Genomic DNA, 18797 nt, shown 5'->3' on the forward strand with positions numbered 1-18797 from the left:
GAAAGCGGAAGACGACGACGACCGTGACCTCGCCGCGCCCTCTCCTCGTTCGACCCCGCCATGACTGACAGGCTGCCGGCCGCCCAATCAGAGCCTCCCAAAGACCTCGAAGCCCCCGCCCCGCGTTCGGGCGTCGCCATGGCAGCTGCCGCGGGAACCTGGGCCTTTTCGCGACCTGCCGTGGAGAGGATGAGGCAGCTGCTGCTCGAGGGGGGCTTAGCGACCGGCTGCCTCCAGGAGGCCATGGCAGGTAGTGACGGAGGAGAAGGATAATTAATGTGAAGGAGGGAAGGCTGAGTAAAAAAACCAACGACCAAAAAAACCCTTCCGCTGCCTAGCAACGGGCGACGTTCCAGGGCCAGCCCTCCGATGAGGCAGAGTGAGGCAGCTGTAGATAAGGCACCCCCAACCTTCGGCCCTCCAGATGTTTTGGACTACAATTCCCATCATCCCTGACCACAGGTCCTGTTAGCTAGGAATCATGGGAGTTGTAGGCCAAAACATCAGGAGGGCCTCAGGTTGGCGATGCCTGCTGTAGATGCTGGGGTTCACTACAATCATATGATTTATTGGATTTCTTGCCCACCCCCTTGCAACGCAGTGCGGGTTACAACAATATCAAAACCAGCTTTTAAAAATTTACTATCGGAATAGCAGGGTGGGCCCAAATAGAGCTATATAGATAATATAGATATCTCACATGTCAAAGACTTAAGTGTAAAGCATGGGCAGAGAGAAATTTGGATATGTAGTCCATTTCTTTCGTTTGAGACTCAAGGCTTGGGACTTGAGGCTTCAATCTGAAAGGGTTTAATACTTTTTTCCACGATCTAAAAAACAATGCAATGGGAGAGATGCATATGGGCAGTGCTTTTTCCCAAGTAGTACCAGCAGCTCTTTTGTTGTTGTTAAAAAGTGTTGCACTTACTGCAACAATTTCATGGTGGGTACCAGCACCTATTTTTCTAGAAAAACAACAACACTGGCTATGGTACCTCTCCCCCTCAGTTTCTGCAACAAAAAACCAGCCAAATGTATATGCCAGCATACCAACAGTGAAAGTACTGTGACTGTAGCTAACATATAACTTAGGTAAAGGTAAACAGCATTTCCATGTGCTCTGGCTTTCGTCATGATATTCCATTGCGCCAGAAGTGGTTTAGTCCTGCTGGCCACATGACCCAGAAAACTGTCTGCGGACAAACACCTGCTCCCTCGACCTGAAAATGGAGATGAGCGCCGCAGCCCATAGTAGAGTTTGACAGGACTTAACCATCCAGGGTTTCTTTACCTTTACCTTACTTTAAAAGGTTACTGTTTCATGCTATATCTGGTGGCATATGAATGTCATAAGATGTCAATATTGTCCACCTAACTGATCAAAAGAAAGATGGCAGATATGTAAAGGTGATGCACCACAAATATGACTGCCACATAGAAAGGATGCAGTATTTGTGACAATTGCTTCCTTTTGTGTGTATGAATGGTACACACCCAGAAAAAAGCACTGTATGTAACTGAGATGAATTCAGGACTAATTGCCCTTTAACCAATAGTTCTGTATTATCATTAATATCAGTCCATCATGGAAAATACTGTTTTCCAACCAAGTCAAAAATAATAATACAAACACATAGCTTATTGAAGCACACACAGTTAATCATACATTAATGGTTAATTGTTGCAAACTGGATACCTTTGAATGCTAATGTTCAAATGCTAATATGAAATCTTAGGGACGTTTTCCTGTTAAAGAATTCTGGATGCTGTAGTTTTCCCCTCACAAGGTTACAATTCCCAGCAACCCATAACAATAGTACTGTACCCAGAATTCTTTGAGGGAGAAAATCTGCTTTGAATGTACTCAAGGATATAGCTATAGAAATAAAAGGTTTTAAAACACCTTTTTTCTTTAAAAAAACGTTTTCAGATATTGAGAACGATGAGAAAACAGGACATTTTGTAATAGGACGGGGAGGCTACCCAAATAAACAGGGCATAATCCAATGTGATGCAGCAATAATGGAAGGACAACCTGGGCGTTTTGGAGCTGTGGCAGCCTTGCATGGGTATGTATTATACCTTGGTATGTGTCAGAGGTCACCAGCCCGGCACCAAAAACTTTAATTACAGTGGTACCTCATGTTACTGTCGGAACCGTGGGATGGAAAGCCAGCTGGACGGACCCCAGCTGGAGCATCTCCCTTCTCAGCCTTGCCGCTGCAGAGATCCATCAGTCATCCACCTCCGATGTGTGTCTACAACTCACGCTGCTGTGCATGAATGAGCACAATTACTCAGCAGAGTAAACACACAACAGATCTGGCTATGTTTATTGTACATAAATCAGGACAAAGAACACATGGCTTCTTTCCTTGTCATTCTTTTCGGGGAGAGAGAGAACACAAAAGCAATACAGTCACAAAGCTCCAACAATCTGCACATGTAAACAGACATGTGACATGTAACAATCCCACACATCTACAGCAAGGGTGGAATGGAATTCCCAACAGTTACGTACTTAATCCATTCCGGAGGTCCGTTCATAACAGGAAACCGCTCGTAACATGAGGCATGCTTTCTCTAATGGTGCCTCCCGCTGCTTCTGCTGCACCGCCAGAGCGCAACTTCCGCTTGCATCCCGGGGCAAAGGTCGCAACAAGGGGCATCTACTTCCGGGTTAGCAGAGCACGTAATCCGCAGTATTCGTAAGGGGGACACAGTACGTAACACGAGGTACCACTGTATGCTTTTCACATAATTTTTTTAAATTCTTAGAGCCTAATGGTTTAGCTCTTCATATTTTTATCATTACATTTAACCATAGAACTCAGTTCTTTAAAAGTATATATGGAACAAACCCCTTTTCAAATTATATTCTTTCTGCTGATAAAGAATTGGAACTCCTCTCGCTGTAGCACGTAAGGTCATGGAAGAAACTCCACACAGTTTTCTGGTTGGGGATGGTGCTGTGGCTTTTGCAAAAGACCAAGGCTTCACTGTGGAAGATAACCAAAGTATGATGAGTAAGCAGAGTACAGAAGCTTATCAGGTAATGCTCTACTTTGTAACATTAGTGATATGAATTCATTTATGCAGTAGTAGCATAATTCACATTAGGAATAAATATCCTTGCGGATGTTCTGAGCACCCCTGACTTTCATGTATCATCGAGAAGTCTCATTGAAGTCATTTCACACAACAAAGGGGGCACCCGATGTGACATTTTCAAAATGTCATGCACCAGATAGTCAGAAATAGAATTCAAATTAACTGACTACTAATGTTCTGTTGGCCAAAGTGCTTCACAACTGCATGGACAATGGCATATGTTCATGCTGACTGTGCTGAGGAAGGATCAGCTATGGGTGGCTTGGAAAGGAGAGCAAAATAGATTGAAATTCTGCTTATTTCTTCTTTCTAAAGTTAACGTTTCCTCATCTCACCTGGCATGAAACTAGCTGGGAAGTTATGCAGCTTCTTAATGTATTGGAAAACCCCTGCCAGTGGCCATGGGCTGTGAGTTGCCAGCCCTTAGAATAGTCCCAAGACTGAGAGTAGAATTCAACTAATGAATCCCATCAGCATTTTCCCCCTGTGTGCCCCCATCCCCAAAATCGGCTCTGGGGTATTTGGAAAACCTGTGGAACAGCTGCCAGAATGATCAGAAGAGCCCAACAATTTCTTCCACTGAACCCACATACAATCTAGGATTAATCCTTTGAAAGAAACTATGCTTCAGATACAACTTTTGGATATTACTTATACATAAGAAGATATGGTCTGCTTACTTAACAGATTTTTACTTGGAGAAAAAACTATCATTACAAATGGGTGGCATTTGATAGCATAATTCATTCTAGTCTTATCTTTTCTGTAGGAATATTTAGAAAAGGGAAAGAGCTTGAAGAAACATGATACATTGGGTAAGTAATATTTTTATTAAAATAACACTTTTATGCGACAAGCTGGGTCTTCTTCTTTTTGTAATTGTGGAGGCATTAACGTGCCATTTTCTAAAGGTAAAAGTAAAGGGACCCCTGACCATTAGGTCCAGTTGTGGACGACTCTGGGGTTGCCACGCTTATCTCGCTTTACTGGCCGAGGGAGCCGGCATATAGCTTCTGGGTCATGGTCGTTTTCTAGTTGTATGTTTATGCTACCGATAATTTACAGGTACAGTGGTGCCTCGACTTACGAATTTAATCCGTTCCGAAGGCACCTTCGTAGGTCAAAAAATTCGTAAGTTGAAAAGCGCCATCGTAAACGCGATTTCCTATAGGAATGCATTGGAAACGGAAAAATTTGTAAGTCGAAGCAACCCCCATCGAAAAATTCGTAAGTCGAAAAAACCCGATCTAAAACCGCTGCGATTTCCATTCGGATGTCGAGAAAGTCGTTAGCGTGCAGCCATTTGCCCCATTTGTAAGTCGAAAAATTTGGTTGTCGAGTTGTTCTTAGTCGAGGTACCACTGTACATAAGATGCTGTGGCTAATTAATTCTTATGTATTATCTGGCAGCTTTTACAGACTTTCTGAAATAATACAGGAATTAATCTAAGTTTTGGAAACAATCTGGGCTGATTCCAGCATGGTAATTTCCTACATATGCCATTTCCATATATCCAAGCATGCGGGTCTTCATGTAGTGTGTCATGCATGACAGCAGCATCCACATCTATCTCAATGAACACGTGAACATGTACAGAAGGCTGCAGCAAATAGATGTTGTCTTTCTCAGATGACAGTGTGCATGGGCATGGTTCTTTTCTGCCTGACATACATCTCTAGTTTAAATGTAGCCCCCTTTTTAGCATCCATAGAATATCAAGAAAGCTTCAATATAAGTGACATCGTGCCTAGAAAATTCAGGGAGCTGCCATGAGATCATGGAGTATAGCATGCTCTCTAATTCATCCTAATAATTTCACCTTCAGTGGCCAGGGGACCAATAGGAAGTAAATAGAACTTATTGCTAGATCTTTTTACTTGAGGGCCTACAGAAATCTAGGTTCGGAATTCTTCTGCCTAGTGCAGTATGTACTGGGCATTCCATTCCAGAAAATGTTGCCCTATTCAGTATCCTGCAAAAGTTTGTACATCCTGTTCTTTTTCAGCCTCAAGAGGGTGCTATGTCTTAATAAAAGCTATAAGAACATTGTTATGGTTGGATTTAAAGGAAATGGTGGCTAGGTAAAGGTATTTAATTTCTGCCTTGAAATAATTGAAATTCACCTGGCAATTGTTCCAGTGCTAGCAATTGTGCCTACCATCTCCATTACAAGAGACAACATATATGCATTGACTCTAAGGGTGCTTAGGATAGGATCTAAGCCTTATAGTGCAATCCTATACATGTCTACTCAGAATAAGCCACATTGATTTCAGTGAGTCTTACTCCTAGGTAAGTGAGTAAATGATTTCAGCCTCAAAGTGACATTGTAAATATCCAGTTGACAGAACAACTGTACGCAGTTGCCTTGCAATCCTATGCAAGTTTGTTTGAAAATGAGTCCAGTGTCACTCCCAAGTACAGTAGGTAGAATCACAGGGTTTTTAAAATTAATTTAAGGGTAAATCTTCCACCTTCTTAAAAAAATTCGCTGTTTACCTACATATTCCAATGTTAGATACTCACAACAGAAGTGGTGAAGCTAGCAGCACACAAACATTTCTATGGAACAGCTACCATTTCCCCTTTATTGTTAAGATGTGGCACAAGTCCTGATCTAGGATTGAAAGAGTCATTACTATTAATGTAATGAATAGGAGAGGTGGGAGAAGAGAAGTATCTTAGGCTGTGTTTTCCTATTGCAGCCGCTTTGAACTTTCAGGGAACCCTTTCTCAATTCATTTGTCGCTGCTGCCTTCCATAGAAACAGAAGATTCTATTAAATTTCTCTCTGGGAAACGTTGGAACTTTTCTTTTTAAAGACCTCAAAAGCTGTATATTGATAAATACTTTAGATTTAAAAACAATGACTTTGTTCCAAAAGTGTTCTACTGCATATTTAGGATGGAAGAAATGCAACATTTTTATTGGGATGAAGACAGTCCAATAGGCATCTGTGAAAGTCACATCAAAACTACCGCGCTCTCTTTTTCAGCAGTGCCACATTTCTTGAGACTTGTTTTGGCTGTTTCTAGAATGCAACTTAAAGCCTTATAAACACCTGCAAGGCCAGTTTGGCCAGAGGAAGTAGTGCACAATAAAGAGCAGGTATACTGCAAATAATGATGGCTCTATAACACAAACTATTGTTATGTTCCCAAAATCATCAAGGACTCATGGAAATTTGGTGTTTGGTTTGATATTTCTGCTGGTTCTAAAACAGCACCGAGTTTAGCCTCTCAAACAGTTATTGTGTGCTAGGCAGCATACAAAAATGAAAGATAATCTTAATCCAGTTACTTGACATCTAGATGTAAAGTGATGTCTGAAAAGATGTTTCAGTAGAAATTATGACAATTAATTGTTTACACTGGCAGGTACTCAGTACCTGTACAATATGCCTGAGTACTGTACTGTATATACAAACAATCTCAAAATAATCAAAATATTCAGATAATTTTAAGATCATATATCACAGTGATACTAGTTAAACATGATTCTGGGTTAATGCATGTATCAGGGGCATCAAAAGCAGACTTCTCTGCTCCTACTTTCCCCACGGCTACCCTCTAAAAGTGGAAGGGTTGGTTAACAAGTGTACTAGTACAGAATTTATGCAATATATACTACTTTTACCTGGATCTCTCTTTATTCCAGATATCACAACCACATGCTTGGTTTTTTTTAACAATATTGAATTCTAAAGTGCACTCACCCATATTATTAGAGTCCTTTCTAAGTTATAAGGTGACAGTGTAGAAGACTTGGGATGAAATGAGGATGCCATCTGGGTTTCACTGTGTTGTCTTGGAAATTTCAGATAAATATTCCTGTATTTTTTTAAATGGGGAAATTATAAAATTTCAGTAGCTAACAGAGACTGTTATTTGAAGCAATATTCCTAGTGTTGCTTGGTAAGTTAATTCTGTTCTTCTATTTTTGTCTTTTCATTAGGTTTGATTGCCTTGGATACCTTTGGAAATATAACAGTTGGTAAGACGGGGCAGCATAAACCAAATAAATAATGAGTTTCATCCCTGCCTTATGTTATACAACTGCTGCTAGTTAGCTGTGTAGGTCTTCTCATCATTTACAGGAAGGGAAATAATACACTTTCTTTATTGGAGGGGAGAAGGAAGCAGAACCTGTCATGAGAGATATCCATCTGTGTTAGTATTTACAGGGGACTTATGAACCCTTAAAAAATAGAGCTTGATTACAGTTGTTAGCACTGTGTAACATTCACAGTCAGTGACTACAGCAGAATTCGTTAGCGGAGAATCTGTGTCATTTGACAGTTTTTCACTGAGGATATAAACCAAATGCATGAAAGATGGTGAGGTGTGTTTGTAGTGAATAAAAGATAATGATTCAGTTAGCTCCATCATTTCAGCTATCTCATGTAACCATTCTATTGCTATCAGAATAACTACCAATATTTTGCTGTTTTGAAAAAAAAAATGTTTAGGGGTTTCTACTTCTGGAGCACCTTTTAAATATCCAGGAAGAGTGGGAGATTCTCCGATGCCAGGATGTGGGCTGTATGCTGATAAAGAGGTATGCCAAGATAAATTGTATGGAGCAAAGGAATGGCAGTAGGATACAGCATTTACAAACAAGCAGTCAACCACAATACTCTTAAAAAGTAACTTGAGTAGTAACACTACTTCCCACTCCACTGTCAGCAATAGTTATGTGATCACACAGGTATTTCTGGAACAGTTAGTAATACTCATTTTGTTATAATTAAGAAAGGTAAAGGGACCCCTGACCATTAGGTCCAGTCGTGACCGACTCTGGGGTTGGGGTGCTCATCTCGCTCTATTGGCCGAGGTAGCTGGCATACAGCTTCCAGGTCATGTGGCTAGCATGACTAAGCCGCTTCTGGCGAACCAGAGCAGTGTATGGAAATGCTGTTTACCTTTCTGCTTGGAGCGGTACCTATTTATCTACTTGCACTTGACATGCTTTCGAACTGCTAGGTTGGCAGGAGCAGGGACCGAGCAACGGGAGCTCACTCCGTCACAGGGATTCGAACCGCCAACCTTCTGATCAGCAAGCCCTAGGCTCTGTGGTTTAACCCACAGCGCACCTGGGTCCCTCTAATTAAGAAGTGTATTGAAACACAAATATTCAGAAGTTTCTCTTCAACCAGGCATTTGGCTGATTAATATTACTATTCATTTAAATGTGTCTGTGGAAGGAAGGGTTATTGGCTTCTTTTGCTTTTATTTTATTATATGTTTCGTATTTTTGTGTTGTGAACTTCCCTGTGACCTTTGGATGACGGGCGGTATACATATTTCATTAAAGAAATATAGTTACTAAAAAACACACAAGTATAGAAAACAGTTCAAGGTGGGAAAGAGCCTTGCCACACAATCCTTTGAATCTTTACTGAAACGTAAGTCTTACTGTGGTCACTGGGGCTTACTCTCTGGTCAGAGGCCTTAACAACCAAAATGGTTTCCATCCATTGCCATTTTTTAGGATGACTTTGTAGAAGTGGAAGCCAGTTGCATTTACTTGCCAACAAAACAAATATGTGACACCTGGTTAGTTTCAAAACCACTCTGAACATTTTGCGTGTTGTTGTCTTTTGCTCAGTTTCATTAAACCATGGACACAAGTTGCATAAATGTAAATAGAGTACTGTGAATAAACAAAAAAGGATGAAAAATTTTCCCTGTGAGAGAAGTGATAATTCCTCTTTTTTTAGATCACACACCTGGTCTCTCTGTAGAGGTTGTGGACTCTCCTTCCTTGGATTTTTTTATGCAGAGGTTGGATGACCACCTGGCATGGATGCTTGAGCAGGGATTCCCGCATTGTAGGGGAATTGACTAGATGGCACAACTCTACAATTCTGTGATTCTGTGATTGTGCTCAGAAGGAATATGCTGGTTAATTGCAACCTATTAAGTGTTTTCCCCCGTCTTATTTATATGAAGATCCTTCTCTTTAAGATGGCGGAAAAGGCAACATTTTGCAACATGAAAACCTATTGTCCTTTTTGAAATGTGGAGGTCTGTCTGCAAGCTGAGTGATTAATAATAATAATAGTAATAATAATAGCAACCCTAAATGTGGTTGGGAAGCAGTGGAGCCACCATTGCATCCCAAGCCCTGTTACTCACAGCAACAAGGGCATAGCTGCCAAGTTATCCCTTTTTTACAGGGATTTTCCCTTATGCTGAATAGGCTTACTCACGAGAAAAGCGAAAACTTGGCAGCTATGCAAGGGTAGAAGGGGAACATTTTTTGTTCTTATTATTTTGCTACACCAGCTCCAGACTGGAGTAACCAAGGGGCTTCGAGTGGGCCCTTGCCTGGACAGGATAAAGAGGTAGCTTTCCCCTGCTTTCCCCTCTCCCGTTACTGTGCCTTACACTGGCTACTGCTGGCAGTAGCTTCTCAACCATCTACACTTTCAGTGGGCGCAACAGGGGCATCTGTTGCAGTGGAGCTCGCCTGCCAGCGGAGGGACACCTCCACCTAATTCTTACCTTTCCCAGCCATGCTGATCAGGGAGTTAGAATTGTGCTGTCAATTTCTTTATGCCTCTGAGAATAATTAATCCAGATCATGCTACTTCTAAAGTTATATCTTTATTTCTTTCTAGGTAGGAGCTGCAGTAGGTATGTATTAGTAGTAATAATTTAAAGATTTGCGTACCTGTTTATGTTTAAATACATTGATGCATATCTAGAGTTGAAATCTCCCATGAACCAGTTAACGTCCTTGATGTTAATTTTTACTCCAGGTTCTTTTAGAGTTTATCCTGCCGGAGCAGTACCTGTTTATCTACTTGCACTTTGACGTGCTTTCGAACTGCTAGGTTGGCAGGATCTGGGACCGAGCAACGGGAGCTCACCCCGTCGTAGGGAGTCGAATCGCCGACCTTCCAATCGGCAAGCCCTAGGCTCAGTGGTTTAAACCACAGTGCCACCCACATATAAAATACATCTAAAGTGTGCATATGAAGTGTATGTATGTATGTATGTATGTATGTATTGCATTATATTAGGGAAAACTAGTTTGCAAGTATGTGTGTACAGTGGTACCTTGACTTCCAAATGCCTCGACTTCCAAAGGTTTCGACTTACGAAGTCGGCAAACCCAGAAGTATTTTCACCGCGTGCGCGGTCTGCGCCTGCACAGAAGCGGCACGCGCAGTATGCGCAGAAGCGCAAAATCGCGCTTCGCACATGCGCAAAATGGACACTTCGACATCCAAAGGTTTTGACTTACGAAGAGCGTCGCGGAACGGATCGCCTTCGTAAGTCGAGGTACCACTGTATTAGGATTAATTTTCATGAGGACTTTTTTAAGAAAAAAAATTGCAAACTCATTTGGAAATGTTGAGAACCGAATTTCAGATTAGAAAAATGGACAGATCTGCCCATTTGAAGTCTGCGCAAGGCAGTTTCCTATAGCTTTGCCATGCCCTTGAAGTCAGGCAAAGGGAAACTGGAATGTTGAAGAAATCATTATTGCAGCAATATCTGTTGATAATCGCAGGAAACATTAGTCCTCCCCTCCAAAAAAGGGAGAGACCTGAAATATGTAGGCTTATTGGTTTCCCTGCACATAGCTGGTTACCATTCCATACCTTGACTAATTAAAATAGGAGTACCCTGTAGCCTCTTTCCTTTAACTTTTTTTAAAAAACCACCTATCCTAATCATAGAATCATACAGTTGAAAGAGACCACAAGGGCCATCCAGTCCAACCCCCTGCCAAGCAGGAAACACCATCAAAGCATTCCTGACATATTGCTGTCAAGCCTCTGCTTAAAGACCTCCAGCGAAGGAGACTCCACCACACTCCTTGGCAGCAAATTCCACTGCCAGTCTCATGCACTAACCTTGTTATGCTAATGCTAGTATTTTCTGTTGCTCTAGCAAGGGCTTAGCAAAACTGCCACACCTGTTTCCAAGCTGCTTGGATAACTGTTAAGAACTGTTTGGCTTTTTTAGTCCTTAGAAATAAACATTCACCTAAAGCGTTTTGAGGGATGAATGAGGATCATGTACAAATGTTTATTGCTAAAAAAAATGTATCCCAGCCATAATTGCAAATGTGATCTGTTTGTTATTTATTACATTTATATCCCCCTTTTCCTCAAGGACTTCAAGGTGGTTTACATAGGAGTCCTCCTCCCTATTTTATCCTCACAATAAGGTTGTGAGGTAAGATAGTCTGAGAGTGAGTAACTGGCCTGTGAGTTTCATGGCTGAGTGTTGCTATGCCCCCAACATTACTCATCAACCACACAGTCACATAAATCTTTTACATTGCAATCCTGTATGTCTCTGCTGTAAGCACCATTGAGTTCAGCAGGATTTACCATAGTGTGTGTAGGTTTGCAGCCTTAAACTGCAATCCTATTCTTGTTTACTCAGAAGTAAGCCTCATTTTAGTTAATGTTGCTTCTACCTAAGTTTGCCTTGGATTGCAACCTCAGCCACTATTTCCTAAAAGCATTTGTAAAATTTCTCTAACTGGAGGTGATTTTTGCCATTGTGATACAAGATACTACATCCAAGACAATACAAGAAAATATACTTTGGGAACAGTCTAGTCAAAGTGTTTCTCTGTTTGTATTATTCACTGAAACCAGACAACACTGTCCGTGTCCTACTCCAACAATGTATGATAGAAGAGGAGTGATTTGTATATAGATGCATTGCAATTCTGTTTTATTTCCAGAAGTTAACAATTATCCACAAGTACATCTTTTTTTAACCCATCAGCTACTGGTGATGGAGACAAGATTATGTGTTTCTGTCCTTGTTTTCATGCAGCCCTGTTAATGAAACAGGTATGTCATCAGTGGGTCTCAAGTATGCGTATTTCGAAGCACTATCATTAAGAACATCACTGGGAGAGAGGAGAGGAAGAGAGACTAGCTAGTAAGGGAAAGAGAAGTGGTTTTCAACTATAATGTGTTGACTAGAAATGATTGAAGCCTCCTGCTAGAGAAGAGGGTGGTGTAGACTCTCTAAAGAAATTGTTTGGGGCAACAGTCCCTTTCAAGGAACATACCTCTGACATAGGTGATTGAAAAGAGCAGAAAGAAAGGCCAAATGGTAGGCAGGAGCTGAAAACATCAGTAGTCAAAGTTAGCCAGTTAAAGTTGAATACAGAGTGCTGAAGAGGAGGATGCAATCTAGATTCTAGCACGTTATATGTAAAACATTCTGTCCCTTGTCTGTTCATGGAAGCTTGCCCTGTTAAACTATAACAGCCCTGTTAAAACTTTTACCCAGCCCTCTTAATACAAGACCAGTCCTGCAAACCAATCATAGAGGGACTAGACACGTTTCACCAATTTGTTAGACGTGGTGGCAATCCATTGATCAGCAGCACAATTCTGCGATAAGGATTTCAGTTCTAATATAAGAATTCTTCTTGCACAAATAAATCCTGGCACATGCTCCTGATAAATGAAACTACCACAGGATGTCCTTGTGGCATTTTCTGCAGAGTTGTAATCGTTACGTTGTCCTCTGTTGAACAGTCCAAATTATGCCCTGCAGTGTACTGTGTGATTTAATGTATAAACAGATAAAATGAAGAGCAGTGTGCATCTGCTTTTACATCTCGGTCTGTTGGTCAATGTAAGCAGCATTGAGAGGGCAGGAATTAAAACTTGCTCAGATACACAGAATAGAAATGAGTGGCTAAAGAAACTTGTTTTAGGTTTTGTTTATCTTTCAGGGCTTGTCTCCTATGGATGCATGCCAGACTGTTGTCCAGGATATCCTCCAACGAACAGGAAAGGAAAATATGTTTGAACTTGGATTAATTGCAATGAATATGAAGGTATGCAAAGGCACATTGTTTCCCATGTTTTCTTGGTTGATCATGGCTATGATAACTATGTTCCTATTTACCTTTCATCGTATATCCTACATATGGGATAATGTAGTAAGCTAGCCTTTATTATGACAAAATGGACAAAATGGTAAGATGGGAGTTGCTGCAATAATAAATGAGGCAAATCGAATGGGATATTAATGAATCCTAATTTATTCATCTTTTTTTTTCCTTGTGGATTTCTAATGTTTAGGGAGAAGTTGGAGCTGCTTCGTCAATGCCATTCCCATACTGCGTCTGGTCACAGGGAAAGGACTCTGTAGAAGAATTGATGCAACAATGCTAACAACTGTGAAAGGATCAAGGAAAAAATTATTCTGTACCACTTGCGCCCAGGTTCAGAGTCACATCCACCTTTATCTTGTGAAGTTTCCTTTTCTTGTGTAAAGTATTGGGGAGGGGAATCTAAATTGAGATTTTTCTTCAGAAGGTCTGAACTATGGGTATATGAGAGCTTCAGCCTATACCTACTGCATATTCCTGTGTATAAGACTACTTTTTAACCCAGGAAAATCTTCTCAACCAGGGGGTTGTCTTATACGCCGGGTCGTATTTCCCAAACTCTATACAGTGGAACCTCGGTTTATGAACACCTCGGTTTACAAATTTTCGGTTTACGAACACCGCGGACCCATCTGGAACGGATTAATTCACTTTCCATTACTTTCAATGGGAAAGTTCGCTTCAGTTTATGAACAGACTTCCAGAACCAATTACACCCATGCTTCGGGTTAAGTACACTTCAGGTTGAGCACTCCGCGGACCCGTCTGGAACGGATTAATCCACTTTCCATTACTTTCAATGGGAAAGTTCGCTTCAGTTTATGAACGCTTCAGTTTATGAACAGACTTCCGGAACCAATTGTGTTCATAAACCGAGGTACCACTATATTTTACCTGGAAAAGTTGGGGGTTGTCTTACACGCCCAGTAGTCTTATACGCCGGAATATACGGTAATCAAGAAACTCTGATTTGTTAGGGCCAAGCTGGACAATACATTAAAATGTGCAGTTACTGTTCATCTTTATACCATGTATGTCAGGGAGCCAGCCAGCAATAACTCACACAAAGTACATGAAATTAACTCTCTATTAGAACTCTTTATTAGAGAAAACTAGGCTTGCTCAGGGTGTTCTAGGAGACCAGGTCGGAGGGGAGCTGGTCGCAACAGGAGGGATAGACTTCCTGGCTTCTTCAGCAATCTGCCTCCACTCTGCCTCTTGACACACACCTCTCCTGCTTCTAGACTGCTCTCTGCCACAGCCTCTTCTTCCTCACTAAACCCTGTTACCTCTTCAGCTTCTGACACCTCCTCCCAGGTTTGCCCCTCTTCTCCCTCTGATCACTCATTGTTGTCCCACGGCTAATCCCCAGGCTCTGAGCTGTATTCCCCTGGCAATTCCCCAGCTGCTGCTGCCTCCCACCATTCATCTGGGTCCAGCCACTCCATGACACTGTGTGGCATGAGAGAGAAGAAAGACTTTGAACTGAGAGGAGGATTTTAACTCTTTTCTCCCCTCTGCTGTGATCATTACGAAATCACACCCACCTGCTGCTGTTCATTCCAGGAAGAAAACTGCCATTAACACCAATGACAGCTTCTCTCCTAGGACAAATAGCAGCTTCAGTTATGAGGTGGCATTTGGAAATTAGCCACAATAGCTCCACTCATGGAAGAAGATGGTAAGACCATAGATATATTAAGGGGGGTGGAGTTCTGCTTTAAAAAACAAACAAACAACTTTCATAATATGCTTACACTGTGTTTCCCAGAGAGTATTTTTGTAAATGTATAATGCTCCCTTGTGTCTAATATTAATTAAAAATGCAAAGAAAAAACCCTGCAAAAAATGCCATATTTTCACATTACATACAGACATCACAGGTTCACTCTCGGGAGTAAATAAAAGCTAGTGCTGTATTTATTAAGGGAAAGCCTTTTCAATAAAACTATACATGCTTTAAGTTATACATGCTTTGTCCAGGCTTTAAAAAAAAAGTCGCTCCAGGATGCATAGAGCAGAAACATGTCATATTTTATTACTGATAACTGTTACTTCTGTACATCACAGTGACAAAGTTCTGTGTGCTGTTGATTTCACAGAAGTTGCACAAATCAGTGCAGATTTTCGACCTTTGGTACTGGCACTGATAGTCCTGCCACACTGGAGGCAGTCAACTGCCGTGGTAGGCAAAACGTCTAACGTTTTGTAGCAAATTTGCAATAACCATGCCTTATTAAAGTAATAAGTAAAGTAATAGCTGTTGGAGAAGCATACATATTGTGAAGGTACCTGTGACACCTCTTCATAGACTCAAAGAAATGTAGAGTTGGAAGGGACCCCAGGGGTCATTTAGTCATAATACACAGCACAGGGGAAGAACATGTCGGTGACACACCTTGCACTACTCTAGAGCACATATCCTGACATATCCTCAGTGGCACAACTTTAAATGAGTTCTAGACCTAGTTCTGAAGTGATATGGTAGAGTAACAATAGAACATCAGCTGCAGTAAACCGGTTATCCCAACCCCAGGCTGGTTGCTAAATGTCCCCTCCCCTCTTATTTTGTTCCAGTAGGGGTTCCTGCCATGCTGGAAGATAAAGGTGGCACTACTAAGTTAAAAAGCAGTATGCAAGGTTCTGTGTGGCTTCTAATCGGGGAGGCACTTGTTCTTGCACAAAATGAACTTTTGGCCCTGGGAAGCACACTTGGCAGGCCTAAAGCAATATTTGTGTTGCTGCTCCCAGCATAAAATGAGTGGACATCTTAGAACAGGGGTCCCCAAACGTACCCGGCTTCGGGCCGGTTCCTCCGGCACCGATCGCGCGGCGGGCTGGAGGGCAGGGGAACGCACTCCCATACGCGTGCACACTCACTTTTTCTGGCGTGGTGCCGAAAATGGCTTCTGCGCATGCGCAGACGTCATTTCCAGCGCACTTCCGGGGCGGTGCAGCACCAGAAATAGCTTGTGCGCGTGCATATGGGACTGCGTTCCCCCACCCTCCAGCCTGCACGTGCGCACAGGCTATTTCTGGTGCCGCGCCGACCTGAAGATGGGCAACTGCACCGTGGCGCGCTGATAAGAGTGGGCTGCGGAGGTCATCAGAGGCCGCACAATTGGCTCGTGCGGGCCGCATCCGGCCCCCGGGCCTTCGTTTGGGGTCCCTGTCTTAGAAGCTTCTGCCATTATGCTAAAAAATCCCCTTCTCACATGATGCAGACAACGATTGCATTTGGAAAAAAGTCCATGGAAACTGGATGTGACCCATGGGTTAGTTTAATCTCTTCCAGATTCTCTTCCTGATCTGTGACCAGCCTGGAGAGACTATCTACAGAAAACAAAAACATTCTGCCTGCAAAAAAGGGTGAAGATAAGAATACATTGACATTTTAGGATATAATCACAGCTTGCCATCTCAGTGGAAATATGGGCTGCTGATAATTATGGGCTGCCTTTATCATTTGGACACTGCTTTTGTTCTTTACAAGGAAACAGGATTGCTGTTACCTTTTGGTCCACAACCATTTCTTTAACCAGTTTTAAAACATCTTTGGAGATATAACATGAGAGCACTAGTCTAATATGAGATGTCTGAACGTTATAATTACATTCACAACCACCCAAATCCTTTTGCTGACTTATTCACGGAGCAATGAGTTATCTTCCAATTCAGATAACTGCTTTTTAAGTTTAGCTTTTCATTGTACCATACGCTGGCAATGAATAAAATTCAAAATTTAGAAATAAACTTGTTTAGGAAACATCTGTTTTCTGATAGAGAGACTTGCTGGATCCATCTTCCTGCGCACACAAGTTCCAGGTGTAAGAGGGTTCTTTTGCTCTGCGCATACACGTGCATGCTCAAAGTTGTATGTGTACCTCAAGGGGACATGAGAAGATTATCTCTTATTTTGCAACAGATACTCGAGACAGAAAACAACTGTAAGCCAAATATTTATCCTCTCCCTTCCCACCCCTACTTCTTTGTTCCTCTTAATAGCTAATTCTGGCCTCCTGCTGTTTGGTGCTCTGATCACTTATCATTGTGTCAGTATGGACAGGGTTTGAAGTATTTGGTATTTGTACCAGAATCTGCTAATTATTGTTATGCTCAGTTTAGAAAGGGAAGTGCATTCTCTTGATAGCTAACAGGTTTTATGTACACTCATATCAATGTTAAATAACTGACATTTTTACTGCACTGGGGGCTCTGCAGAAGTGTCAAAACATTGGTGTTAAACCAGGCAACTTCTCGGGGATGCTGGTTCTCTGAACAAGACCAAGCTCATTAATATGCTTTTGTGTTATTTACATTAATTTTTGCATCTGTCCTATTTGTCTAGGTCAGGTCTAGCCAGTCTACTGTATGATACTTTTCAACTTGTTTTGCAGGTGCAAACAAATGTTCTGTAAAGTGAATTATGCAATACAGTACTCAAATTAGTAGTTAACTCATTTCAGTTGTCCATTTGCTTTTACCCCATCCTATGAATGTGAGATCAGGCTGAGCACCTCCCATGGTTTTACTTATGACACACACTGCAAATATTGAGCAATATGCAGCATTCACTACAATTCTACACCAATGTCATCGTACTGTATTTTGAACAGAAAACCTTTACATTAAAAAAATTAAACATTGCAGAGCATACAAAACAGTGACTTCCAACAACTCAAACAACTTTGGAAGTTCCTCTCTAGAGAAGCTAGACTGGCTTCCACCAGCAGGTGAAGACTTTTTTTCTTCCAACAGACTTTCAGAAACTAACTTTTTTAAATGAAAGGGCTGGGGCCATACAATTTTAATTTTAATTCTTTGTGTTGTTTTAATAGATTTTGTTTACGTATATAGTTTTACTTCTATAGAGTAGAAGGTCTTTGGTTCAATCCCCAGAGAGGCTCCCTGCCTGGAAGCTTGGAGAGCTATTGCTGCCAGTCAGTGTAGACAATACTGAGGTACATGGATCAATGGGCTTGACTCGGTATAACAACAACAACAATAATAATAATAATAAATTATTTATACCCTGTCCATCTGGCTGGGTTTCCCCTGCCACTCTGGCTGGCTTCCAGCAAAATACTAAAATACAATAATTCATCTAATATCAAAAGCTTCCCTAAACAGGACTGCCTTCAGATGTCTTGTAAAAGTCAGATAGTTGTTTATTTTTTTGACATCTGGTGGGAGGGCGTTCCACAGGGTGGGTTCTATAGGACAGCTCCCTGTCTATGTTCCAGCAAGGCCGGCCCTAGACAGTTTGGTGCTGGAGACAAACCACAAAATTGTGCCCATTCCCCCAGTCAGGGAAGAAAGGCTGAGGAAAGATCTACAGGAGCCAGGGGGGAGGGAAGAGAATGAAGACCTACATCAGGATCTGCCGCTCCTGTAGACCCTGCCACCTGAGGCGGCCTCCTCACCTTGCCTCATGGGTGGGCCGGCCCTGCTGTTCTGGGACTCGGATCAGGGTCCAGAGGTAACTTTGCCCCAAGAGTTTCCTCAGCTCCAATTCCGCCCTCCGCCTGCCAGCGTGGCTCCGCCCACATAGGCTGCCAGTCCCCGCCCCCCTCCAACCCTCCCGTCCGGCGAGGTCAACGGCTCGCCCGAGCTGCCACGTTTCCTTGCTGACGTTAACCCGGCCGGCCGAGCCCGCCAGCCAATCCGCTACCAGAACATCGGAGTTGAGTCAACCGGGAAGCCGCGGGGGAGACAGGCGACCCGAACCGCGCACGCGCCGGCTGTGCCGAGGGCGCCGCCGGGAAACTGAGTTCTCTTCCTGCTCAGGCCTCCGCGGCGG

General features: G+C 42.2%; 1 protein-coding gene and 1 long non-coding RNA gene across 3 annotated transcripts; one reads left to right on the forward strand and one right to left on the reverse strand.

Moving 5' to 3' along the window:
• The first annotated feature begins 107 nt into the window (after positions 1-107).
• LOC118082571 (uncharacterized) lies at positions 108-14964 on the forward strand. Its single transcript, XM_035110271.3, has 10 exons — positions 108-250; positions 1931-2069; positions 2896-3052; positions 3881-3926; positions 7067-7105; positions 7581-7669; positions 9735-9750; positions 11869-11936; positions 12836-12940; positions 13188-14964. The coding sequence occupies exons 1-10, from the start codon at positions 139-141 to the stop codon at positions 13278-13280; spliced, it is 864 nt and encodes a 287-aa protein (XP_034966162.3). The 5' UTR covers positions 108-138; the 3' UTR covers positions 13281-14964.
• On the reverse strand, positions 2307-18742 carry LOC118082572 (uncharacterized). 2 transcript variants are annotated; one of them, XR_009557287.2, is made up of 4 exons: positions 18370-18658; positions 6828-6942; positions 5639-5729; positions 2307-2999 (listed from the first exon to the last, which is right to left on the reverse strand). It is a non-coding gene; the product is annotated as an uncharacterized LOC118082572 (long non-coding RNA). The 2 variants fall into 2 exon arrangements; XR_004692279.3 differs by lacking the exon at positions 5639-5729 and having other exon boundaries at positions 18370-18742.
• Positions 18743-18797: the final 55 nt, after the last annotated feature.

The sequence above is a fragment of the Zootoca vivipara genome, chromosome 3 (assembly GCF_965207765.1).
Source record: "Zootoca vivipara chromosome 3, rZooViv2.hap1.1, whole genome shotgun sequence".
Taxonomy (NCBI): domain Eukaryota; kingdom Metazoa; phylum Chordata; class Lepidosauria; order Squamata; family Lacertidae; genus Zootoca; species Zootoca vivipara.

Excerpts from the sequence above, each read along its gene's own strand:
- LOC118082571 (XM_035110271.3), top strand. The coding sequence starts at position 139 with ATGGCAGCTGCCGCGGGAACCTGGGCCTTTTCGCGACCTGCCGTGGAG. Across the intron at positions 3,053-3,880 it reads AGAGTACAGAAGCTTATCAG|GAATATTTAGAAAAGGGAAA; the intron begins GTAATGCTCTAC and ends TCTTTTCTGTAG. Across the intron at positions 7,106-7,580 it reads CTTTGGAAATATAACAGTTG|GGGTTTCTACTTCTGGAGCA; the intron begins GTAAGACGGGGC and ends AAAAATGTTTAG.